The following is a 26,546-nucleotide window of genomic DNA, read 5'->3' as shown; positions in this document are numbered from 1 at the left end:
CGTTGGAAAAGAGAAAGCTTCTTAGCTTTACCATCACGAGGGCATGACAGTGTGAATGCCTGACACTAAATCAACATTTGGAGCACATTTTGGCTTTTATCGCCTGTGGTCTTAAACTTTTGATCAGCTGATAAACAACCTATTGCATTTTTTTGTTTGTTTTCTTTAAATTACAAATTCCAAATGTTTTTTGTCTCACTCCCCCTTCTTACTTTTGCATGTTGTAGCTCTACTTAAAACCTCATTAAGGTTCAAATGTGCAAAATGCAAATTCTCGCAATTTTTCAACTGGTTTTAAGATTTTGATCAGGAGTGTAAATGTCTACACTGGAAAGGGGGCCACAAAATATGGTCCTGCGAGACTGAGACCTCAGACGTCACAGAAGAGGAGAGCCGAACTCAAGTGGTTGCAATTCACAATTAAAAAGGAGAGGATAAGGCCCTCGACAAGAAGAACCAGAGTCGCCTCCACCTGCTGAGGAGACTGAGGTCCTTTGGTGTGTGCAGGACTCTTCTACGGACCTTTTATGACTCTGTGGTGGCCTCAGCCATCTTCTATGCTGTCTGCTGCTGGAGAGGGGGCAGCACGGACAGGGACAGGAGCAGGATCAATAGACTGATCAGGAGAGCGAGCTCTGTCCTGGACGGTCCTCTGGACTCCGTGGAGGAAGTGGGGGAGAGAAGGATGTTGGCTAAGCTGACATCCATCATGGACAACACCTCTCACCCGCTACATGACACTGTGGGTTCCCTTAGCAGCTCCTTCAGCAGCAGACTGTTACACCCACGGTGTAAGAAGGAGAGGTTCCGCAGGTCCTTCACACCGACCGCTGTCAGGCTCTACAACACCTGAACCATGTTGTAGTCAATATGTACTCTTTACTTGCGTATCTTGCTTGCTGCTGTAACAAGTGAATTTCCCCGCTGTGGGATAAATAAAGTACAAATACAAATACAAAATACAATACAATACAATAAAGAAGAAGGTAAATATTGCAATCGGCATTTCTGGTAAGTGTGCACTAACAGTAATGGATGTGGGACAGCACTACACTGTCAAAATTCACACCCTCAGCAACTAAGTGCGCAGTGAACACAGTATACTTATCAAAGTGTACTGACAAAAGTATTCCAACTGAGACAGCCAATGGCTGGTCAGTGATTGACGGACTTCCTCGTGCTGAATCTTCTTCTGTCAGATTCACAAGGTTTTCACGTTGTTTTCACCTCGAAATGCAATCCGCAAAAACTATCCTAACCAATTTGATACTGAGTGTAGACATTCAGTGCTATTTACTGAGTGAATAAGCAATGCGATAGGACACACCAGATGGCCGCAGGTAGGATATGTTATTTTCCAAGCAGACAAATCAGACAGGTATTTGCCTGATCAAATTTACCACAGAAAAAAAGGTGCCGCCACGTTAATGTGACCAGTCTGCAAATGCTGGCCTGCAGGCGTCATTGAAGGTATTTAAGAGCCCAGATCTTGAGGTGAGGCTGAAGACGGTGGAGCCAGATTGAAAAGGACACATCTCCGGTGAGTAGAAGAGAAACATGGCAGAGGTTGATCAGAAAAATGAGTGATGTGCTGTTCCCAGGTCAGACTCATCCTGAGCCATGCCTTCTGCTGTGACGACTGTCCTCCTGATGGGGGCGCTGATGGTCGCGTCTGCCATTGCTCAATCTTGTAAGAAGCAAAACGTCAGCGATACTGATTCTGACGAGCGGCAGACAAAGACTGACAGTGTTTGTGTGTCACAGACACCGATGAAGAGTTGACAACCATGTGTGCCAACAACGTGCCGGAACCATGTCGTTTAAGTATACCTGGCGCTTACCAACTGAATGACTACACCTGTGTCAAGATATCAACCACGGAAAAGGATTTTCAAGGCGCACTGGTGAAACATCAGCAAACACAATCAGCAGCCATTAACGCCTTCTAGTTGTAAACTTCTTCATTGTCCACGTATCAGATGGAGTGTGAGAGTTGGCGCTTTCGCAGTTATTTGGTAGTACTGAAAAATGCCGAGGAGCAAAAGAAGCTGCTGTGTATGATGAAACAGGCGTCCCCGCAGCGAATCCACTACTGGTTGGGTGTTAGAAGAGTAAGTAAGCAGCCAATGACGATGATGGTGGTAAGCGGATGAAGAGATCACAATGGATGTCTTTGTTTCAGGATGGTAAAAAATACTACCGGATGGATGAAGGTAAAGAAGTGACCTATGCTGCATGGGCCGAAGGTCAGCCCAACAACGCTAACGGCCAAGAGGGCTGCGTGTGGATAAACAGTGACAGTAAGTTCAACTAAACATCTCGCTGGACGTCTGTCTCAGCCTGACACTGAATGTTGTCTCCTGTCCTTGTCCAGCCTGGGGCCTGTGGGATGACGTCCGCTGTACTGAAACAGCTGGTGTGGCGTGTCAAGTTCGAGTGTGATTGTTTGCATCTCCAAGAGTCAACAAGAGCGGCCGCTCAGTTTGTCTCCTCGTGAGCACAAACAGGCTTTTACAGTCATTGCAATAAACTTCAAGCATCAATTTGTTCCTGCTTCTGGTTTTATTTGTTTATCGTGCATCCATCTCAACTGGTGATCCGCCGATTATAAGATTCTGACACATACCGTCATCTGTTTTTTTTTTAAATGTATTTTATCCGACAGCCAATAAGAGATCAATTTAAAACGGGGTTATTGTGGCTCTGATGCAGCCGAGCATCTCTGTCTGCTGTTCTCGGTCTCCAGCATCGTCCCGCCCACAGCGCCATCTGATTACGCGACCATTCCATGCACGATGCTCACAGACACGCTGGAAAATGAGAAAAACGTTTACGGGTGCAGAAGCTCAGTAGAGCACAGTGGCAGGTGCTGGTCATTCAAGGAGGGGTGAAAAACGGAAGGAAAAACTTGGAAAATGCTCCGGTGAAGGTTTATACTTCAAGATCGCTGATTCAAGATCATTTCCCTGTCAATCAAAAAGTGATTCCTCCTCCGACACATCATCCAATCGTCATGCAGAAGCTGAGCGTCCGGGCCAGCCCACTGCCCCGTAAACCCCCCAGAGATGCTGAGTGTCCGATGGGCAGGACATAGCCCAGCATTTATCCAAAGACCGTCCAGTTTCGCACAGTGGAACAATCCACTCTGCGCTTCCCCAATGACGTCAGGAGACGCTCAGCGTCCGACTGTGTAAAAGCACCGTGGCGTTAATCATCAAAATTCGTCAGTGGTTGACAGACTCTGTCATGCTGAATCTTTCTCTCAGAGTCACAATTGCTTGTTTAGACTCATAGCTAGCTCTCTGGTTTTCATGTTGTTTTCACTTCTAAATGCAGTCTGCACAGGCAAAACCTATCCTAACCAATTTGATACTGAGTGTAGACATTCAGTGCTGTTTACTGATTGAATAAGCAATGCAATAGGACACACCTGATGGCTGCAGGTAGACAAATCAGACAGTAATTTGCCTGATCAAATTTATCAATGAAAAAAAAAGTTCCGCCATGTTAATGCGAGCAAAATGCAAATGCTGTCCTGTAAGCGTCTCGAAAGCTTGAGGTGAGGCTGAAGACGGTGGTGGCAGATTGAAAACAACACATCTCCGGTAAAGGCGGCAACCTGTAGCTATGGAAAGTACAGACATTCGGTGTATACGAGGAGTGCAACAATACATGGGTCTGTTTTGAACCATTCCATACACACTAGGAATCGAACAATACTGGAACCCATCTTGGGTTGTCAACTCCATCCATCCTTCCATTTTCTATGCCGCTTATCCTTACCAGGGGCGCGGGGGCATGCTGGAGCCTATCCCAGCTGACTTCGGGCGGACTGGTCGCCAGCCAATGGCAGGGCACAGGGTTGCCAACTCCCTGAAAAGTAAACAAGGGACACCCAGGTGGCAGGGCTGGCAAAATCGACCTCTGTTATTGGTGTGATACAATTGTTTTTATTTTTTGATTTGAACTTCAAGGACCATTTCTGTTCATAAAAGTAAAAAATAATCAGATATACCACAGCATGTGACGTCGCAGAAGCGCTGTGAGAAATATTTGCAAATAGAGGAAGTGACGTAGGTCTCGCGCATGTGCAGAACCGATCGTGTTTCCGGTACTGATCGTGTAGTGACAGTGTAGTTGGCGGCAAGTCGAGCTAGAGTGACAGCTAGTGACGCGCAGATCGATACCAAAATAATCATACCTCCGATACCAGGAAGCTCCGGGAAGATGGCGCCCTCCGTGACAGACGTCTCTGTGACACTCTCCCGTGTTTTTCTATTTTTTGCTATTTTATTGTTCATTTTGGACATTCAACACACTCACGCAGTACATTACAACAGAGAGACACTTTTGAACATCGGCAGGGTTCACCATGAACTCTCATTTAGCCTGCGGGTCTGGTGAGCTGAATACCCGGCGAGCAAAGCATCCGAGGCGTAAACGAGGCAAGCGAGCCGGCCTGCATGCTAGGCTAAAAGCTAGAGCGACGAGGCCACCGCTACCAAGCCTGCTGCTCGCCAACGTCCGCTCTCTTGAAAACAAGATGGACGAACTACGAGCAAGGATTACAGCTCAACGTGAGATCAGGGAATGCTGTGTCCTCACCTTCACAGAAACCTGGCTGACGGAGGATATACCGGACTCGGCGATCCAGTTGGAATCATTTGCTGCTTACCGGGGAGATCGGACTTTAGCGTCTGGTAAACACAGAGGTGGCGGCGTCTGTGTTTACGTAAACAAACGGTGGTGCACAGACGTACAGACGATGGAAAAGCACTGCTCGCAGGACATTGAGCTGCTGATGGTGAAATGCAGACCTTTTTATTTACCTCGTGAGTTTAGCGCTGTGTATTTAACTGCTGTTTACATCCCACCACGAGCTAACACTGCTAATGCACTAGGCCTCCTGCATGACATCATTGATAAACACGAGACCAAACACCCAGACGCTGTATTCATGATATCTGGCGATTTCAACCACTGTAACCTCAGGACTGTCCTCCCCAAATATTACCAGCATGTGAGCTTTCCCACAAGGGAAAATAACATCCTGGACCAAGTCTACAGCAACATGAAAGGTGCTTTGAAGGCTGTTCCAAGACCCCACTTTGGAAAGGCTGACCACATCTCCATATTCCTTTATCCAACGTACAGACAACTTCTTAAAAAAGCTCCCCCTGTAAGTACAGCAGTTAAAGTGTGGAATGAAGAAACTGATCAAGTACTTCAGGACTGCTTTGGCTGCACAAACTGGGATGTGTTTAAAACTGCAGCGGGGAGGGAAGATTGTACTGTTGATTTGGATGAATATGCTTCTGCTGTTACTGGCTACATTAGCACATGTATAGAGACTGTTACCACCACCAAGTATTACAGAAAATACCCTAACCAAAAACAGTGGATGAACTGTGATGTAAGGGCTAAGCTACGTGCTCGTTCGACTGCATTTGTCATGGGCACCGCTGAGGACTACAAAAAGGCCAGATATGACCTGAGGAGGTCCATACGAGAGGCCAAAAGACAGTACAGACAGAAGCTGGAGGGCTACTATTCCACCTCAGACCCTCGGCGCATGTGGGCGGGGCTCCAGGACATCACAGACTATCGACAGCAGAGTAGCGTAGCCACGTCCAGCCAAACCACACTTCCAGATGAGCTGAACGAGTTCTATGCCCGCTTTGACACCCAAACTCCTGATGAGCAGAGAGGGTGGCTGGACTTGGGGAGCACACAGGACTCACCTCTCATGGTGACATCAGCTGATGTGCGCAGGGTTCTGAACAAAACAAACCCACGAAAAGCAGCAGGCCCAGACAACATCTCAGGACGTGCACTTCGGGTTTGCTCATCAGAGCTAGCTGATGTGCTTGCTGACATATTTAACCTGTCGCTTGCACAAGCATCTGTACCGACCTGCTTTAAGTCCACCACCATAGTGCCCGTACCCAAGAAGAGCAACGTGACCTGCTTGAATGACTATCGCCCTATAGCACTCACTCCTATTGTTATGAAGTGCTTTGAAAGATTAGTCATGACCCACATCAAAAAGAGCATCCCGGCGGCAACTGTGGACCCTCTACAGTTTGCATATCGCCAGAACCGGTCCACGGATGATGCAGTCAACACTGCCATCCACACAGCCCTTTCTCACCTACAGGGCCAGGACACATACGTCAGAATGCTATTTATAGACTATAGCTCTGCTTTTAATACAGTCAGCCCCCACAAACTCACAGATAAGCTCCTCACACTTGGCCTGTCTCCCTCCCTCTGTAACTGGGTGTTTAACTTTCTCACGGGCAGACCCCAGTCAGTCAGAGTCCACAACCGCACATCCAGCTCAAGAACTGTGAGCACTGGGACCCCACAGGGGTGTGTGCTGAGTCCACTCCTCTACACGCTCTTCACCTACGATTGCGTGGCCTCCCAGAACAACACCAGCATCATTAAATTTGCGGATGACACTACAGTCATCGGACTGATCACTGGTGGTGTTGAAACATCCTACAGAAGAGAGGTGGCGGACCTCATAGCTTGGTGTCGTGATAACAATCTCCTTCTCAATACAGATAAGACTAAAGAGATGATCATCGACCCAAGAACAAGGGAAAAGGAGCCGCATAGACCCCTGTTTATTGATGAGACTGAGGTGGAGAGGGTGAAAACCTTCAAGTTCCTTGGCACACACATCAGCGAGGACCTCACCTGGTCTCACAACACCCAACAAATTCTGAAGAAGTCCCAAAGGAGACTGTACTTCCTGAGAAGACTGAGGAAATTTGGCATGTCCACCACAATCCTGAGTTGCTTCTACAGATGCACTATGGAAAGTGTCCTTACCGCCTCCATCACTGTTTGGTACGGTAACTGTACAACACGTGATAGGAAGGCACTCCAGCGGGTGATCAAGACCTCACAGAACATTGTTGGGGCAGCCCTCCCCTCACTGCAAGACATTTATAAAACTAGAGTCCTACGCAGAACACAACCTCATCAAGGACAGCACACATCCACAACACTCATTATTCACACTCCTACCGTCAGGCAGACGCTACAGGGGTTTGAAGTCCAGGACCACAAGGCTGGCAAACAGCTTTTACCCACAGGCCATCAGGCTTCTCAACGAAGCACTCACACACGCCGCACGCAACACACGCACACACTCATAGCACTTTATTTATTTACTTATTTATTTATTTGTATTATTTACTTGTATTAATGTCTCTTCTGTTGTTGTTGCTTAATTTATTGGTATTTATGTTTATGTGTTTATGTTTCTTATGTTCTTATTCTTTCTTGTGTTTTCTTTCTTTTCTTGGGAGAATGAACAGAATAAGAATTTCATTGCATGCTATAACTGCTGTTTTACCATGCACATGACAATAAAACTCTCTTGAATCTTGAATCTTGAGCTTCAGGTGGTGCGGGGTCGTCAAACGGCGGCCGCTTACGTGCAGATGTTGCAGCGGGCATCCCTCATGACCGAGGGCCCTCGTCTGTGTGGTAACAGCTGGGTTCTTCAACAGGACAACGCTGCAGGTCACAATGCTGGCTTGACCAAGGACTTCTTCAGGGAGAATAACATCACCCTTTAGGACCATCCTGCATGTTCCCCTCATTTAAATCCCATAGAGAACATTTGGGGGTGGATGGCAAGGGAAGTTTGTAAAAATGTCCAACAGTTCCAGACAGTTGATGCCCTTGGTGAAGCCATCTTCACCACTTGGAGCAATGTTCCCACGAGCCTCCTGGAAACACTGGCATCAAGCATGCCCAAAGCCATTTTGGAAGTGATGAACAAGAACGCTGGAGCTCCTCATTATTGAGTCCTACTGAGAACATTTTTTGTTATTTTTTGAGCGATGGTCTTCAACTTTTGATCAGCTGATAAACAGCCTATTTCAGTTTAATTGTTGTTTTCGGTAAATTACTTTTTCTAAGTGCTTTTTGTCTCACCCCCCCCTTCTTGCTTTTGCATGTTGTAGCTCTACTTAAAACCTCATTAAGGTTCAAATGTGCAAAATGCAAATTCTCGCAATTTTTCAACTGGTTTTAAGATTTTGATCAGGAGTGTAAATGTCTACACTGGAAAGGGGGCCACAAAATATGGTCCTGCGAGACTGAGACCTCAGACGTCACAGAAGAGGAGAGCCGAACTCAAGTGGTTGCAATTCACAATTAAAAAGGAGAGGATAAGGCCCTCGACAAGAAGAACCAGAGTCGCCTCCACCTGCTGAGGAGACTGAGGTCCTTTGGTGTGTGCAGGACTCTTTTACGGACCTTTTATGACTCTGTGGTGGCCTCAGCCATCTTCTATGCTGTCTGCTGCTGGAGAGGGGGCAGCACGGACAGGGACAGGAGCAGGATCAATAGACTGATCAGGAGAGCGAGCTCTGTCCTGGACGGTCCTCTGGACTCCGTGGAGGAAGTGGGGGAGAGAAGGATGTTGGCTAAGCTGACATCCATCATGGACAACACCTCTCACCCCCTACATGACACTGTGGGTTCCCTTAGCAGCTCCTTCAGCAGCAGACTGTTACACCCACGGTGTAAGAAGGAGAGGTTCCGCAGGTCCTTCATACCGACCGCTGTCAGGCTCTACAACACCTGCACCACCTGAACCATGTTGTAGTCAATATGTATTCTTTACTTGCGTATCTTGCTTGCTGCTGTAACAAGTGAATTTCCCCGCTGTGGGATAAATAAAGTACAAATACAAATACAAAATCCAATACAATACAATAAAGAAGAAGGTAAATATTGCAATTGGCATTTCTGGTAAGTGTGCACTAACAGTAATGGATGTGGGACAGCACTACACTGTCAAAATTCACACCCTCAGCAACTAAGTGCGCAGTGAACACAGTATACTTATCAAAGCGTACTGACAAAAGTATTCCAACTGAGACAGCCAATGGCTGGTCAGTGATTGACGGACTTCCTCGTGCTGAATCTTCTTCTGTCAGATTCACAAGGTTTTCATGTTGTTTTCACCTCGAAATGCAATCCGCAAAAACTATCCTAACCAATTTGATACTGAGTGTAGACATTCAGTGCTATTTACTGAGTGAATAAGCAATGCGATAGGACACACCAGATGGCCGCAGGTAGGATATGTTATTTTCCAAGCAGACAAATCAGACAGGTATTTGCCTGATCAAATTTACCACAGAAAAAAAGGTGCCGCCACGTTAATGTGACCAGTCTGCAAATGCTGGCCTGCAGGCGTCATTGAAGGTATTTAAGAGCCCAGATCTTGAGGTGAGGCTGAAGACGGTGGAGCCAGATTGAAAAGGACACATCTCCGGTGAGTAGAAGAGAAACATGGCAGAGGTTGATCAGAAAAATGAGTGATGTGCTGTTCCCAGGTCAGACTCATCCTGAGCCATGCCTTCTGCTGTGACGACTGTCCTCCTGATGGGGGCGCTGATGGTCGCGTCTGCCATTGCTCAATCTTGTAAGAAGCAAAACGTCAGCGATACTGATTCTGACGAGCGGCAGACAAAGACTGACAGTGTTTGTGTGTCACAGACACCGATGAAGAGTTGACAACCATGTGTGCCAACAACGTGCCGGAACCATGTCGTTTAAGTATACCTGGCGCTTACCAACTGAATGACTACACCTGTGTCAAGATATCAACCACGGAAAAGGATTTTCAAGGCGCACTGGTGAAACATCAGCAAACACAATCAGCAGCCATTAACGCCTTCTAGTTGTAAACTTCTTCATTGTCCACGTATCAGATGGAGTGTGAGAGTTGGCGCTTTCGCAGTTATTTGGTAGTACTGAAAAATGCCGAGGAGCAAAAGAAGCTGCTGTGTATGATGAAACAGGCGTCCCCGCAGCGAATCCACTACTGGTTGGGTGTTAGAAGAGTAAGTAAGCAGCCAATGACGATGATGGTGGTAAGCGGATGAAGAGATCACAATGGATGTCTTTGTTTCAGGATGGTAAAAAATACTACCGGATGGATGAAGGTAAAGAAGTGACCTATGCTGCATGGGCCGAAGGTCAGCCCAACAACGCTAACGGCCAAGAGGGCTGCGTGTGGATAAACAGTGACAGTAAGTTCAACTAAACATCTCGCTGGACGTCTGTCTCAGCCTGACACTGAATGTTGTCTCCTGTCCTTGTCCAGCCTGGGGCCTGTGGGATGACGTCCGCTGTACTGAAACAGCTGGTGTGGCGTGTCAAGTTCGAGTGTGATTGTTTGCATCTCCAAGAGTCAACAAGAGCGGCCGCTCAGTTTGTCTCCTCGTGAGCACAAACAGGCTTTTACAGTCATTGCAATAAACTTCAAGCATCAATTTGTTCCTGCTTCTGGTTTTATTTGTTTATCGTGCATCCATCTCAACTGGTGATCCGCCGATTATAAGATTCTGACACATACCGTCATCTGTTTTTTTTTTTAAATGTATTTTATCCGACAGCCAATAAGAGATCAATTTAAAACGGGGTTATTGTGGCTCTGATGCAGCCGAGCATCTCTGTCTGCTGTTCTCGGTCTCCAGCATCGTCCCGCCCACAGCGCCATCTGATTACGCGACCATTCCATGCACGATGCTCACAGACACGCTGGAAAATGAGAAAAACGTTTACGGGTGCAGAAGCTCAGTAGAGCACAGTGGCAGGTGCTGGTCATTCAAGGAGGGGTGAAAAACGGAAGGAAAAACTTGGAAAATGCTCCGGTGAAGGTTTATACTTCAAGATCGCTGATTCAAGATCATTTCCCTGTCAATCAAAAAGTGATTCCTCCTCCGACACATCATCCAATCGTCATGCAGAAGCTGAGCGTCCGGGCCAGCCCACTGCCCCATAAACCCCCCAGAGACGCTGAGTGTCCGATGGGCAGGACATAGCCCAGCATTTATCCAATGACCGTCCAGTTTCGCACAGTGGAACAATCCACTCTACGCTTCCCCAATGACGTCAGGAGACGCTCAGCGTCCGACTGTGTAAAAGCACCGTGGCGTTAATCATCAAAATTCGTCAGTGGTTGACAGACTCTGTCATGCTGAATCTTTCTCTCAGAGTCACAATTGCTTGTTTAGACTCATAGCTATCTCTCTGGTTTTCATGTTGTTTTCACTTCTAAATGCAGTCTGCACAGGCAAAACCTATCCTAACCAATTTGATACTGAGTGTAGACATTCAGTGCTGTTTACTGATTGAATAAGCAATGCAATAGGACACACCTGATGGCTGCAGGTAGACAAATCAGACAGTAATTTGCCTGATCAAATTTATCAATGAAAAAAAAAGTTCCGCCATGTTAATGTGAGCAAAATGCAAATGCTGTCCTGTAAGCGTCTCGAGAGCTTGAGGTGAGGCTGAAGACGGTGGTGGCAGATTGAAAACAACACATCTCCGGTAAAGGCGGCAACCTGTAGCTATGGAAAGTACAGACATGATGGGACATTTTTAGAAACTTCCCTTGCCATCCACCCCCAAATGTTCTCTATGGGATTTAAATGAGGGGAACATGCAGGATGGTCCTAAAGGGTGATGTTATTCTCCCTGAAGAAGTCCTTGGTCAAGCCAGCATTGTGACCTGCAGCGTTGTCCTGTTGAAGAACCCAGCTGTTACCACACAGACGAGGGCCCTCGGTCATGAGGGATGCCCGCTGCAACATCTGCACGTAAGCGGCCGCCGTTTGACGACCCCGCACCACCTGAAGCTCTGGTGCTCCACTGAATGAAAAAGCACCCCAGATCATGATGGACCCCCCCTCCACTGTGCCGGGTAGAAAACATCTCAGGTGGGATCTCCTTGTCATGCCAGTAACGTTGGAAGCCATCTGGACCGTCAAGGTTACATTTTTTCTCATCAGAGAATAAAACTTTTTCCACCTTTCAATGTCCCATGTTTGATGCTCCCTGGCAAAATCTAAACGGGCACTTTTGTGGCGTTGAAGGAGACCAGGTCTTTGAATTTCTTTTTTGTTTTTTAAAGCCTTTTCCTGCAGATGGCGTCTGATGGTTATTGCCCTGCAGTCTGCACCAGTAAGGCCTTAATGTGGGTGGAAGACCGCCCTGTGTCTTGGTGACAGCCAATCGGATCCTCCGGCTCAGCACAGGTGTGACTTTTTTGTTCCATAATGCTCAGGATCTTTCAAAAAATGTAGAATGGCTGATTTCCTGTCCCCAACCTCAGCAGCCATGGCTCGCTGCGAGAGGCCTTGCTTATGCAGCTCCACAATCCCACCACGTTGAAAAAGAGAAAGCTTCTTAGCTTTACCATCAGGACATGACAGTGTGAATGCCTGACACTAAATCAACATTTTGAGCAGATTTTGGCTTTTATCACCTGTGGTCTTAAACTTTTGATCAACTGATAACCTATTTTAGCTTGTTGTTTTCAATAAATTAATTTTTCAAAGTGCTTTTTGTCTCAGTCCCCCTTCTTGCATTTGCATGTTGTAGCTCTACTTAAAACCTCATTAAGATCCAAATGTGCAAAATGCAAATTCCAGCAATTTTTCAACCGGTCTTAAGATTTTGATCAGGAGTGTATTTTTTATTTTCTGCTGTAAACAAAAAAAAATCTCAGTGTTTCCCGCAGATCCATTTATTTGTGACGGCCTGCCACAAATAGATTTGATGCTACCTCTTCGCCTTCGCTCAAAAACACATTATAACACACCTGGTCTGCCAGGGAATAAGAAAACTGAGCAGTGATGCCATCTTACTTGGCATGTATGGACGACATTGGACTGTTTTTAGCATCTTTAATGCACAAAATGTATGAATACGGCCCCGTCGCATCCAACTGTTCTGTACGAAGGCCCTTGCTGGAAAAAGTGTGGACACCGAAGTCCTACCGGGAACACGCTGGTTTGACTCTGTTGCTTTCATGCCAAAGATCACACACAACAGCGGAACATTAAGAAGTGGGACAAGAGGACGCAAACAGTAGCAACACTAGCATAGCTAGCTACGTGATGCTAAAGTGCTAACATTACACTCACATGTTAACAGCAGCATCATGCTAGAAAAACAAAATGATCAAACTCCCAGCTCCCACACGTGCACCTGTAGCTGACTTACGGAGAGTTGGTATTTTTAGATGTGTAGCGAAGCCTTTTGGGGGGGGGGGCAAGTCCCACTAAAGTCTTGCGACCTGGCAAGCACAAAATCATGAGTGATGCGTTGCTGATGTGTGATTTCCATGGAAACAGTAACAAGTTGCAAATGCAGAACACATAAACGTGAGGGGGTGGGGGGGTCCCCCAAAGGTCAGTCAATGTTTACTGTCAAAGGAACACAAGCGCACACAAAAAGGTAACACGATCACACGTGGCTTTGTGCATCATTAAAACAAAACGATACACTAACGCTACATTTAAAAAAGGGGAAAGCAGAGTCCTTGTGGGGTTCACTGCATGTCTGCTGTATGTCCCTGCGTGCTAGACTGTACAGAAAATATAAGTTGGTAAAACTGAATTCCCTCTGAAGATTCAACGTCTAGTGTGTGCGTGGCGGCTACCAAGACATCAACTACATTCTCTCAAAGTCACGTCCTTTTCTTCTTCTTTGGGGGGGGGGGTCTACTTCATGTCTACTTCCATTAGAGCTGCAACACAGACAGTTTATCATTTCAAAGGGCACAGCAAAGTTCACATGACGAGTTCATACGCACGCGGGAACACCGTCATGGTCCACAGCCGTCTAGGCTGTTGCCGTCCCGTGCTCGCTGTAAGCGCCGCCAAGCGTCGGACTCGGACAGGTGCCGCTCGACAACGCGACATCCGGAGGCTTGAAAGTGGGAGGAGCCGGAACAAAGCAGTGCGTTCATCCTTGCAAGTTAAACGTCCGAAGGCAGCGGTTGGAGCAGCAGTACGCTACGAAACTGACGGTAGCCCTAAACACACACACACACGCGCACACGTAGGTACACAGTAACACATCTGGAAAATACAGTAATTGACAACAAGCACGCAGATGTCCGCCAAGGCAGTAACCTGTGAGATGAAATGAGTGAGCGGCTGCCGAAGGCCTTATGAGTCATTATGACAAAATGATTAATTTGGGAAAAAAATACAATAAATAAATACAATTTGCTTAAATATGCATTTTTTTTAAATTAATAATAACATCATGTAGTCAACGTCAAAACAGCCATCATTAATTCATTTCTGAAAAACCGTGGTGAAGCGAGGGACGACTATGCGTTTTTCGCCATTTTCAATGTTTTTTTAAATCTGTGTAAATAAAATAAAAAATGAAATGAAAACAAAACCCTCCCACCCCAATGACAGAGTTGATTAACAAGTGAATGAGTGAGCTGTCATGCTGGAATAAAAAGGAAGTGGGTCAAACCTGCGGTGCACGCCTGCCAGGGCGGTGTGCCGCAGTGGGAAGAGTTTGGGGTAGATGATGGTGAACATGGCTTGGCTGCAGCGGTGACAGTGACCCAGAGGGAACTGCAGCAGGTCCAGAAGACTCTTCGGGAGAGCGATGGGAGGCAGGAGGTTGACATCTGGGGGAGAATAAGTCACCTTTTTGCTTTTTGATCATGTGATGCAGGGGTAAGCTGGACATCACCTGTGTGGTGTCGGTGGTGGTGGTGATGCTGCTGGTGGTAGAGGAGGTGTAGCGTTCTCATGGCGAGCTCCTCCAGAGGAACTACGTTGTCTGTCTCCGAGGCGACCACCTTGACTTCAGCAGGCAGCCCGACCAGCGCCTCGCTCAGAGCCTCGCCCAGGAAGTCGCCCAGTTCGCCAGCTAGCACCTGTGGCGACACGCCGCACCTGTGACCATGCAACACACATTCACAATTACCAGATACGTCATACATACGCATAGCATACAGGCGGATTGAATTGCTGCAGCAAATTTAGATACTATGAGGCCAAGTGGCCACTAGAGGGCATCACAGGACTAGTGTACAGATGGAAGACCAAAACCCCCCCAACATTTTTAGTGTAGTATGTTAAAGAAAATGTGCCTTATTTTCATTTATAAATGAAATATATAGTTAATAATGTAATTGTTATTAATATTAATAGTTTATAGTTTATTATTAAGTATTTGTATTCATGTTTTTGTTGTCATCCATTATTTCGAAGCAGATTTACCAAATGAGCAGACTAAATGCCCTCAAGTGGCTTTTTTTGAAGCCAGGTTGCCACTTTAAAAACATGATTGTGTATAGTGAACCCTTTAACGTTAAACCACACCCTCTAGTCGTTCAATTGGGAGACATTCCAAAATGTCAAATCTGCTTCCAGCCAAATAAAACCAAAAACTTTAAAGTTCAAACGGCCGTCATGCATGACATCAACATACAACCCCATAGAGGAGAGGGTTTTGCTTTTTCTTTGGCATTTTGCACACTTATTCGATAGACAGAGCAATGAGGAAGGGGTGTTACCCGCTGCAGCCGATGACCTTGTTGTACAAGTAGGACGGGAGGCCTTTCAGCTCCAAATTGTTGTCCACAAATACAAACTGGAGTTCCCTTGATCGGCCCAGATCTATTAAAAAAAAAAAAAAACAACAGTGACTCACTTTGCATATTTAATAACAATCTTCATTTCATGAGTGCTTCTCTATACAAGCTAAGATGTCACAGACTTGGGAGGGAACAGACACCGACCGAGCGGCAGGAAGGTAAGGCGGTTAGCCGCCATGGAGAGCTGGTTGAGGCGGTGCAGCCAGCAGAGGTGGCGGGGGACGTGGCTCAGCAGGTTGTGGTCGGCGCTCAGGTTCTGCAGAGAGAGGCAGCGGTGTAGTCGATCAGGGAGGGACATGAGCTGGTTCATGGACACGTCCAAAGTCTCCAGTTCATGCAGGTCGCCGATCTCTGCGGGGTGGAAGACAGAAAACCAGAGAGGAATTAAAGCAGCAGCTCTCCAAACCCGTGAACTTCAACTGGTGGGTCGGCCAGTTGAGAGTCATAGTCTCTCCAACATGACCTGGGTCTTCCCTGAGGCCTACCACAGGTCGGACGTGCCCTGACCACCTCCCCAGGGAGGCCTCCGGGGGGCATCCTGACCAGATGCCCAAGCCACCTCGCCTGGCTCCTTGAATGCGGGGAGCAGCGGTTCTACTCCAAGTAAAATGCCCTCGCGTTCTTGTCTGTGCTATTCGCTTACTACGCCACCACAAGTCCATGCCATATTTATGGGCAACTTTATCCATCTTGAGCACGAAGGGAAGGAAATTGTGCGGGGGATTTAACGTGCCGTCCGTCCGACACACAGCTGCAGACATCTGCTGGAGGCTTCACCGCTGCGGCTCACGTCGCGTTGCAAGCATTCCATTTAAGTATAAGATATTTGACAGGTTTGAGTTGAAAAAAAATTCCACAATTTGTGTCGCCGCTTGTCATTGGGTGGTGGTGATGGCGGGTCCCGCAGCCAAACCAGTTGAGAAGTGCTGCTCGGAACAATTTCAAAATAGGGTTGGGCGATACTTGTTATATACCGGTGTAAATGATTCCAATGATGAGAAAAAGACTTATTTCGGTATAAATGATAGTCGATGACGTCTAGTTCCTGTATTGGAGCATGGCTGAAAGCAAGGCTGAAGGCGAAGGAGGAGCAAAGATGGGGCTCAGTGCATGGGGATAATATGGGGATAATATGCAAAGTTTGCAAAGGTAGGAAGGCTGCAAATTTGTTCTACAGAGTACTATCTCAAAGCTGGATAACTGTTAAGCAATCTGCAGTTGCTACTAAACCGTATACTTGAATTCTGAATACTCTGCACTGATCTACTTGGGTAGACACTAAATGCACTTGCTGCATTGCACAGTTTGTTACCAATAAATCAATAAATGTGCTTTACAATTGGAGACAAGTGTATTTCATGATATGGGTTACAGTTTGTAGCTTTTCATACAAGATGCCACTCAATTGTATTATATCGTCACACCGTGATACACCCGTGCTACATGCTAAGGTCCGTATCGCCCAACCCTAGTTCAAAACATGATGCAATGCCACTGCAAACAAGCAAACATAGTTAAATAAATTCATACCTCTGTGAATCAATTAAAATTGTGAAGTGGCTGGTGAGTTCACCTGTTAAAAATGCACTTGTTTGGAATTGAAAGATATTGAACAACATCCACATTTTCAAACAGGTTCATGTAAAAGTTCCTTTGCTTGTAGTAAACAGATGTCATACTGTCAGCGTGGTTGGCTGCAAAAGTGGCAGTCTTCTCTTTTCACTTCTTCTAAAGAAACAATGCTGCCCTCTATTGGCATGTGAGGCTATTGCGCGTGCAAATAACCACTTATACTGTTGCCATGTAAAGCGTGCTTGTTTGGTGGAGATGAAACACTGAAGGCTGGAACCCTCGGACTACTTGTGAGGGAGATGAAAATACGTCTGGAGTGACTGCAGCCATTTCAGCAAGGCAGTCAAAATTGTGGACCAGACACGACAACATGACTTTCAAGCTTGTATGCAGTGACGACAAGAAGTATTTTACCTGGAGGGAGGCACTTCAGCTGGTTGTTCGACAGCCTCAGGTGGCGTAGCGAGCTCAGTCGGCCCACCTCCGGGCACAGGAGCTGGAGGGCATTGTTGCTCAGGTCCAGTGACTGCAGCCGGGCCAAGTTTCCAATGGCTGAGGAACAAACCGAAAATACACACACACACACGACCTCCAATACAAATAATCATCCACTATATTAACCCCAATATACGACGTATATGATTTACTGTATATGTGCAAACCAAGCACCCAAGGACGTTCCCTAAGCAAATCTGAGCTTTTCTTCCCTTCACTCAGTCAATATTCTTTTTTTTTTTTCTTAGATTTGGTCTTGAAAAGAGGGTTCATCTTATATTTGTGCGTATATATCGTGAATATAACATAAATGCCTGGCAGTAGACGCCCACAGCTGGCATCGCCCAGTTGTTTACAAAACTGCTTGCTGTACGTAAAATGTACCCATGATTTATTGATTCATTTTACAAAAACACTAGTCTGTCATTTTAGGAAATATACGTTCAACAGTTTGGAGACATTTTATAACACAATTCAGTGAGAAAGTGGTAAAAGTCAAAAGTTTGGAGATGCATCCTAATGCTATTGAATGAGAAAGTGTCTCCAAACTTTTGACTGGTACCGTATGTATTGGTGCACGTGAATGATTTTCAAATTCTATTTACCACGCAACGTCCATCTGGACACACGAACACACGACGGAGGACTCACCTTCTGGAATAATCACGATGTTGTTGGAGTGCAAATACCTTCCAAAAATACATAAAAAGGTTAAAACCTAAAAAGTAATGCATGATTTTGTAATATCTATTTTTCTAATGCAATGCCGTTTTCACTACAGAATCCCATTCCAGAATACTCACAGTTCTATTAGATTTGGTAGCTTCTGTGCAAGATTGTCAGGCTGGTAAGACAAAAACAAAAACATGAATCAAACCTCACAAGAATCAAAGTGCATCTTTAACGACTATTAGATGATTGGCGATGTGTCCGATGCTTACCAAAGTAGTGAGCGAGTTCCTCTTCATGTACAGCCTCTCCAGAAACTGCAGGCCTTCATCTTTGAGCAGCTCGACAGGAAAATTGTTCAGATTCCTGTAGTTGAGAAAGAGATTTTTGTGGCGCTCCTGCTTGGCCATGACTATGGTCTCATGGAGTTCTGTGGCCATCTTAGAGGACACCTCTTCCTCTCCTTTACTGTGGAGACTTGACAGATCCTCTCCTTCCTTTGCTGCCTTTACGCCATCATTGTCTTTCTGGAAGAAAATAACATTGAGAGAGAAACTGAGAGCTTTCGTTGAGCTTACAAGGCAAAGACACCAGATTCCATAGTCGAATCACACGTTCATAAATATTCCAGGGGCTATATGCACATGGCCACTAATGACAATTATGATACATTTGGCAACAAGAAGCACAATTCGGGGATACTTTGACACAAACATATTAAGATGAAAGTTACACAAACTGAAGACAGAAACTGTCAACAGGCTTATAGCGTTAGCATGGTCAGACTAGCATTAGCTTCCCAGCACCGTTAGTTTGTTAGCTAAGCGGCAGCATGACAAAAAACTAAACAAGAACAGGACATTTTAAAAAGCAGATTACCTTAAACGTTAAGCGTGAAGGACTGGCATACTTTAATTAGACACACCAACATGACGACGATGAAAATATTGACAAACGTGCATGAACATCAAGCTGTGCTAAAGAGCTAACACCACCGCTCGGTCAATGGCAACTGTCGTAAACACGACGCGTGTCGTCACTTCCGCCAAAAGACTGATTTGGGCGGATGTTCAACTCCAAAATTTTCCATGGTGTCCTGGAGGATTTTGTTAGCTGAAACCTATGAGTCGATCAAAACGTGGCGCCACACAAAATGTGCTAATTTTGTCGTTTTTAAATTAAATGACGTGCGTACGCCGCAATAAATCCACACTTCTTTTAGACTGCCTCATTTGTGTTTTTTTAAACTATTAAATTAATTTTGCACTAGTGTAGATTATTTACCATTTATATCGATACTGCTGTCACTTAATTATCTGTACTGCACAATTAATTGTTAAATGTGTGCAACAGCGTGTCTGCAGCAGAATAACACGAGTCAACAAGCGGTGATGATTTGCATACATTTTTATTTATCTTAAATCTCACGTAGAAAAAAAAAAGAATCAGAGAAACAAACATTCTCCTTTTCCTTCAGCTAAACATTTTCCCTCCAGTATTGAGAATGTATTGAAAAAATACCCAGCATGTACAAAAAGGAAACCAAAATGAAACCTCATTCTAATGGATCATTTCAATAGAAACACACAAAAGAAAAAAAACCTGGAAGTTTATGAAAATGTACATACATGAAAAATCTGCTGATAAATTGGCCATTGATGCAGCAAAATGATTAAAAAAAGGGAAAGTTTTTGTTTCATTTTGTCCACTCTTAAGAGGCCTTCCAGTGGTAACAAAAAAAATCAATAAAAATAATACATGAGGCATAAATCAGATCATAAACACTCAAAACAAACCCATCCCGATCCCTTATCTATACTGCACGGAATAGGAACCAAAGAACAAGCTGGACATCTTTGCGCCTGAAACGGGGGCGTTTGCTGGTTATCACCATGGCAACAAGTCCAATAAAGGCAGAAAAGGAGTATTCGCTTTCCAAACCTGCGAGTAGGAAGTAAGTGGAAAAAGACAAAAAAAAACAAAAAAAAACAAAAAAAAAAACATGCCGGATTCCCTCAGCTCCCGGAGGCGTTACCATGGCAACCGGAGCACATCATTAGCCGGCTATGCCTTCGAGTGGAAGCAGATGTCGTCCACTGGTACACAAACCTCCTTCTACCTGGCAGAACACTAACGTAACACCTCAGAGCAGACAAAAAGGCATGGTGACCAAAATACACACGAGTCAAGGGGGTCGTTTATGAAGGTGTCTCCAGATGCTCACGGTAATGCTCCTTTCCTTTGGGACAAGCAACAGAAACATGGGCAGCAAAAAATACAAAATAATATCTGAGATGGATTGCAGTATTAAAAAAACCCTTTTTTCCCCCCTTATGTTGATATGTCATTATGTGCAAAAGAGGATTAGGACCACACTGAAAATTATGGGAAAAGTTGTAATATCATAAGAAAAAAATGGTAATCAATTTGCGACAGGAATAAAGTCGTAATATTGCATGAAAATGTCAAGATAATACAGGAATAATGTTGCATTTTTACATGAAGAATGTCAAAATACTGAGTAGAAAAAGGCTTAATTTTTTGTGAATATTGTCATATTTTTATGGGAATAACAGAAAATATGTAAAAAAATTAAAAAAAGTAATATTATGAGAAAAAAGTCATAACATCACAAAAATAATCAGTCAAAATATTGCAGGAAATCATAACAGCAAGTTGATATTTTAAGAGAAAGATGTTGCAGTGTTACAGAAAAGGCATTTTTTTAAGTTACAAGAAAAAAAACAAATACTATGCGGGGAAAATATGTCACGTTACAAGGAAAACTCCTAAAATCTCAAGAAAAAAGAATTGTGAAGGAAAAAGTTGAGCTACTACGAGAGCAACACCACGGGAATACAGTCGTGTAGTTACGAAGAGAATGGCTTAACGTTGCAAGAAAAAGTTGTGTTACAAGTTACAAGAGGAAAAGTTGAACTATTATGAGTAAGAAATTGTAATGTTACGGGAAAACAGTTGTGTTATGAAGATAATGTCTTCACGTTGCAAGAAAACGTCGTACAAACACTACAAAAAAAGTCTGAAAGTTACAAGAAATACTCAACTATTACGAGAAGGAAGTTGTAATGTTACGAGAAAACAGTCGCGTTGTTGTGAAGATAATGTCTTAATGTTGCAATTAAGAAAAAGTCGTAAAAATATTACGAAAAAAAGTTGAACTATCACAAGAAGGAAGTTGTAATGTTGTGGAAAACAGTGTGTTATGAAGATAATGTCTTAAAGTAGCAAAAAAAAGTCGCATAAATATTACGAAAAACGTCCGAAAGTTCGGTAAAGAAGTTGAACTATCACAAGAAGGAAGTTGTAATGTTACGGAAAACAGACGTGTTGTTATGAAAATAATGCCTCAACGTTGCATGAAAAAGTCGTACAAATACTACGGAAAAAGTCCGAAAGTTACAAAAAAAATCTGAACTGTCAGGAGAAAGAAGTTGTAATGTTACAGGAAATCAGTCATTTTGTTCTGAAAACAATGTCTTCCTGTTGCAAGAAAAAGTCGTACAAATATTACGAAAAATGTCCGAAAGTTCCGAAAAAAAGTTTAACTATCACATGAAGGAAGTTGTAATGTTACGGAAAGCAGTGTTGTTATGAAAATAATGGAAAATAACGTTGCATAGAAAAGTCATGAAAATATCACAAAAAGTCTGAAAGTTACGAGAAAAACTTACAATAAAAGCGATGCTATGAAGTCTTACTGTTACAGTATTACAAAAAAAGCCGTAATGTGACGAGAATAAAGTCGAAATTTTTCGAGATAAACTGCCAACGTTACCAGTAAGAGCATTCAATTTTTCCACGAATGCCTTTACAAAAATAAATGAAATATTGCATGAAAAAAAAGTCGTTATATTACGATATGAAGTTGTGTTTTTCAAAAATCTTGAAAATCATGAGGATAAAAAGCAGAGATTTTACTCGATCTAAGTGGCAATATTATGAGAAAAAGTGATGGATGTCAAATAATACTAAAGTTGTATTTTTACAAGTAGAAAACTAGGAGCAAAAACGTCATGCTTACGTTTGGACTTTAGTCTTGTCATATTACCATTTTTTTCCCCTCGACTTTATTCTATTCATTCTCCCAGTTGTTTTTTTTTTTGGCCCAAACAGTTCTTCGAAATTTGGCAACTTGTCCGTTTCACAACCTTCACCGAGCGAGGGAAGGCGAGAAATTGTGCGCAGTTGGCGATGTTGTCAAGCAGACTCATTTCTAACAAGAGCGCTCCCAAGAGTAAAGAATCAGAATAACAATCCCACTTCATCAGCATTTTGACACAAAAGATACAAAAAAAGGGTTGATAACCATGAAAAAACGATCCCCATGTTTCTGTGCTCAAGAGCAGGATGGTTTTGGTTTGATGTTGGCCCTCCGCGGCTCCACATTCAACCAAAATGCTTGTTTTTCAATCCAGTACGCATCATAACAAAAATAGAGGAAAAAAAAACAGTGAGGTAGATGGATGGTCAAACAAAACAAAACAAAAAAACCAACCAAAAACAAAAAACAGAAACCTTCCCTTTCGCCAAAGTAGCAGAAAACCCTCAGAAATGCACCAAAAGAAATGTAACTCATCAGGCTGTTTTGTACAGTGATTTACACGTCACGAAAAATACTCAACATAAATAACCAAGAAACAACTGGGCTGCTAAGTCCAAATGTGGCGTTTTTCCAGGCAAAAGATGAAACCATTTCTTCAGTAAACATCTTACATCTCCAGGTGTGACAGGTGTGGCTAGGAATAGAAATAAATTACTTCTTGAATCTTTAAGTCAGCTACGTAGCTGTAGCTAGCGTTCGATCGCAAAACACCACCAAGTCAGTTAGCGGGGATGATTAACATACATTTACCGTACTCTCATATAGAGAAAATAGTCTTTACTTTCGCAGTGCTATTATTCTTGACATGTACGACTTATAGACGCTTTGATAGAATTAGCTAACCGGCTAATTTAGTGTTAGCCACCTGGGAGCTAGCTGAAAAATGTAGTGTGTTTTTTTTAGTGTCTTACAAAGTTACGTTAACGTCACTCGTAATAAATTATCACGTAAGATTCAGACAGATTGGGAACGCGCGGGACGTTGCTAGCATGGCAGCTAGCGAAGTCGCTCGCTAGTTTTTGACGTATATTCGCGAACAAACGGCGTATATTGTCTGATTGAAGGACTCGAGGGATTAAAGCTGCGTATTATCATCATCAACAAATTGCAATCTTGTCACACGTGAACAATTTAGACGGCAATTAACAATCCCGACGGTTGCGCAAAACAAAATAAACTTAATAATAAATAAATGCGACTTTTCGCTTTTGACCTGAGACTTATTTGGGGCTGGGGGTGGGGGGCCCTGTCTGGCTTTTGACCTCCAGATGGTGATGTTGGGGAGGGGGGAGTTATCGGGTTTGGAAACAACAACAAAAACAGGCAAGTCGTACCTCTTTGAATCCAGCTCAGGCAACAATTATAATCATCAAAAATAACAATAATAAAAAAAAAACTGCAGTGAAAACGCTTGTGGATTCAACCTGAAGGTCTCCTCATTAATATATATGTATATATACTGTATATACACATATATATTGATTTATATATATTTGTATAGATAGATCATCTATGTTACAACCACAAGAGAAATAATAATAAGGAGTAGCAGCTTTTTTCTTCTTCTGTACAAGATCTCCGACAGTATAAAAAGGTAGAAAAAGTGACAAACAATTAGCGCAAATGCTCTTGCTCGTGCGGAGATGCTGTAAATGTTTAATGACTGATCTAAAAATAATAATAATAATAATAATAATAATAATACTACAACAATGACACTCGGCCGCTCTGCCCTCTTCAGTCCTTTTTTTCCTGCTGGATTTGGCGATTCGACCACTAAAAAAAAACAAAAAAACAGCACTTTGTGACGAGTTGTGGCTCAGATTAAGTTCTTTTTTGAATTTTTTGTTTTTGTTTTGTTTCATGTAGAAAGTAGCGGTGAATAAAAATGGAGAGCGGAGCGAAGAATATTCCAAAGTGCCGTTTTGGGTGTAGAAAAATGAAAAGACTTCCCTCTGCTTTGCGGACTTCTTCAAGTGCTTCTTTTTCCGTAGATATGCATCCGTTTGCGCCATAATGCCCGCCCAAAATGGTCTTGTATAAAGGCCTAGGACCCGCTTGTTTGTTTTTCACACATTAAAAAAAAAACTAACAAAGCCTTTATTGTGAGAGGCTACGTCCCTCGGGGGCAGCAGGGGGCAGTGTTGCGTCTCGACAGCCGGCTGGTAGAAATGAAAAGGTGTGGAGGTTACAGCAGAAAGAACATGGACCGCTTGACTGGCTTTTCCTTCCCGTGAGTCTTTGCTCCTCGCTGGGAAGCCACACCCAGCTTAAAAAAAACAAACGGAAAAACCCTCTGAAGGAGGTTTTGCAGTCTGGTGACGTCCAATCAGCAGGCAGATGACTGAGGGAGGGGCATGGCGCGCTCGTTTTTGCGCCCCCCGTTCATGTGAGCGTACGGCGGCAGTTCGTCCAAAGACTGTTGCATGGTGACGACGGAGCCCGTCCCGTTGGGTGGACTCGCCGACGCTAGGACCGCCCCCGAGAGGCCATTGGCCGCCTGATGTCCAGAGGGCTCCTTGTCCGTGACGGCCGTCGACGTGGAGGGCGAGCTGGGGGCTAGCGAGGGCCCGGGTGGAGGCTGCGAGCTCGGGGAGGGCGGCGTCGGCAGGGTGGTGGGCGCCTGCTGCGGCTGCGCGGAGGAGGAGGGCGTGTCCAAGGGGACGTCGTCCATGTTGTCCATGTGCAGCGGCGGGGCGTCAGCCGGCTTGTTGTCGGCGCTGTAGAAGAAACTGACCTCGGAGAAGCACGGCTCCAGCTCGTCCTTGATGCTGCTGATGATCTCCACGAAGGACGGCCGCATCTTGGGGTTGTACTGCCAGCACATCCGCATCAGCTCAAACCTGCGGCGCACACAAGTTGGAAGCAACATTTATTGGGCTGCGCCTTTTACACAGAACCAATCAAAGCACTACATGCACAGCAACACGGCATCTTGCAGTCAGATAATTAGATGCTTGTCAGACAGCAACAGTTGCTTTTAACACAAAGGGGAAGGAGACGTTTAAACTTCACAACATTGTCCTGGCTTTCTGCTTTTCCCTTTCACACAGGCAGCTTTCCCGCCTATGTTTCCACCTCTGGAGCCACAGAATTCCTTCATAAGCCTGGTGATAAAAAAAGGGGGGGAGGCGTGACAACTTACAGCATGTCAGGACAGTTTTGCGGTTTCTCCAGCAAGCCCCCCTCCATGACGAAGCGGAGCACCTGCTCGTTGGACAGCCCCTGGTAGGGCTGTTCAGCCAGCGTGGCGATCTCCCACAAGACCACCCCAAACGACCTGCGAGACACAGCGAGACGCTTGGTTAGAGAGCCAGCATGGGCGGTATGAAACGTGCATAGCAAAAAAAGGCTGCCTTCTCTACACATCTTAAAATATCAGTCGGTCATCTACAGATGTGGCCACTGTAAGTAAAATGAGTTCTTCATTAACCAACCCAGCAGGATGTTGCTGTTAAATGTGACTAATGTTAGCACGGTAGCGCACAAAGCTATGCTAACATGGCCATAAAACCAGTGCAGTGTAGGCGCTGTGTAATTTGGGGGAGGGGGGGTGACACCTCACCAGACGTCGGAGTTGGTGGTGAACACGCCGTCCTTCAGAGACTCGGGTGACATCCATCGGACGGGAAGCAAACCCTTGCCACCTTTGCGGTAGTAATCCGTCTCGTAGATGTCTCGGGTCATGCCGAAGTCTACGGGAAAAAACACACAAACGCCAACGAGCGTCAACAGCAGGACCAAGCTATTGCAGTTCTCATCGGGTAGGAAACACTGCCACCTGTCCACATGAACATGAACGGCCAGATCTTGCACAAATGATGTTGTCACATGGGTAGCTTGCAGATACCTCCAAATGTACCTTCAGATGTTGTGTTCATGGACCATACAGTCCCTCACTGATTGCCGTGAATTGGTTCCAGACCCGACCGCGTTAAATGATTTTCCGCAATATAGGATTCAACGTTAATAAATGTAATAAATGGAATATTTTCGCAGTTGGAACAGAAAACCTGTTTATGACTTTCTAATGATGGTTTTTAACATTATTAGAGTCCTGTAGACATGAAATAACACCCCTATAGTCACATTTACACTCCTATTATTCATCGTTTACATCGCATTGCAGCTCTTATGCTTCAGGGACTCCAGCCGGCAAGCAAGCTAGCGAGCGACCCAGCTTGCCTCGAATTTGTTTTTTCTAAACTTAAACCTTTCAGCGCAAGCAGG

General features: G+C 44.7%; 4 protein-coding genes across 5 annotated transcripts in view; 2 read left to right on the top strand and 2 right to left on the bottom strand.

The window, feature by feature from the left end:
* The first annotated feature begins 1,508 nt into the window (after window positions 1-1,508).
* Window positions 1,509-2,535, top strand: LOC129178435 (C-type isolectin Sp-CL4-like). The gene is made up of 6 exons (XM_054770685.1): window positions 1,509-1,540; window positions 1,602-1,690; window positions 1,765-1,904; window positions 1,980-2,111; window positions 2,183-2,300; window positions 2,375-2,535. Exons 2-6 carry the CDS (start codon window positions 1,621-1,623, stop codon window positions 2,440-2,442), a joined length of 528 nt encoding a protein of 175 aa, XP_054626660.1. The 5' UTR covers window positions 1,509-1,540; window positions 1,602-1,620; the 3' UTR covers window positions 2,443-2,535.
* A 5,535-nt stretch (window positions 2,536-8,070) lies between these two features.
* lrrc28 (leucine rich repeat containing 28) lies at window positions 8,071-19,234 on the bottom strand. Of its 2 annotated transcripts, XR_008569796.1 has the most exons (11): window positions 19,073-19,234; window positions 18,466-18,720; window positions 18,328-18,368; window positions 18,176-18,213; window positions 17,444-17,581; window positions 15,602-15,808; window positions 15,377-15,479; window positions 14,548-14,753; window positions 14,323-14,482; window positions 13,643-13,864; window positions 8,071-13,576 (listed from the first exon to the last, which is right to left on the bottom strand). XR_008569796.1 is itself a non-coding variant. In XM_054770679.1 (10 exons), exons 2-10 carry the CDS (start codon window positions 18,631-18,633, stop codon window positions 13,795-13,797), a joined length of 1,131 nt encoding a protein of 376 aa, XP_054626654.1. In that variant the 5' UTR covers window positions 18,634-18,720; window positions 19,073-19,234; the 3' UTR covers window positions 8,073-13,794. The 2 variants fall into 2 exon arrangements, 1 of the variants encoding a protein (XP_054626654.1); XM_054770679.1 differs by having other exon boundaries at window positions 8,073-13,864.
* LOC129178434 (C-type isolectin Sp-CL4-like) lies at window positions 9,276-10,302 on the top strand. The gene is made up of 6 exons (XM_054770684.1): window positions 9,276-9,307; window positions 9,369-9,457; window positions 9,532-9,671; window positions 9,747-9,878; window positions 9,950-10,067; window positions 10,142-10,302. The coding sequence occupies exons 2-6, from the start codon at window positions 9,388-9,390 to the stop codon at window positions 10,207-10,209; spliced, it is 528 nt and encodes a 175-aa protein (XP_054626659.1). The 5' UTR covers window positions 9,276-9,307; window positions 9,369-9,387; the 3' UTR covers window positions 10,210-10,302.
* Window positions 19,235-19,585: 351 nt separating the features above from the next.
* Window positions 19,586-26,546, bottom strand: part of LOC129178089 (insulin-like growth factor 1 receptor) — a 78,738-nt gene continuing 71,777 nt past the window's right edge. The window contains exons 19-21 of the mRNA XM_054769861.1: window positions 25,882-26,011; window positions 25,462-25,596; window positions 19,586-25,159 (exon numbers count right to left, since the gene is read on the bottom strand). Coding sequence (XP_054625836.1) covers window positions 24,646-25,159; window positions 25,462-25,596; window positions 25,882-26,011 — 779 coding nt within the window. The 3' untranslated portion in view covers window positions 19,586-24,645. The remainder of the gene's footprint in view (window positions 25,160-25,461; window positions 25,597-25,881; window positions 26,012-26,546) is intronic.

Source organism: Dunckerocampus dactyliophorus, chromosome 3 (assembly GCF_027744805.1).
Source record: "Dunckerocampus dactyliophorus isolate RoL2022-P2 chromosome 3, RoL_Ddac_1.1, whole genome shotgun sequence".
In the NCBI taxonomy this organism is placed as follows: domain Eukaryota; kingdom Metazoa; phylum Chordata; class Actinopteri; order Syngnathiformes; family Syngnathidae; genus Dunckerocampus; species Dunckerocampus dactyliophorus.
The sequence above is the reverse complement of the archived record's forward strand: the minus strand, read 5'-3'. Positions and strand labels throughout refer to the sequence as shown.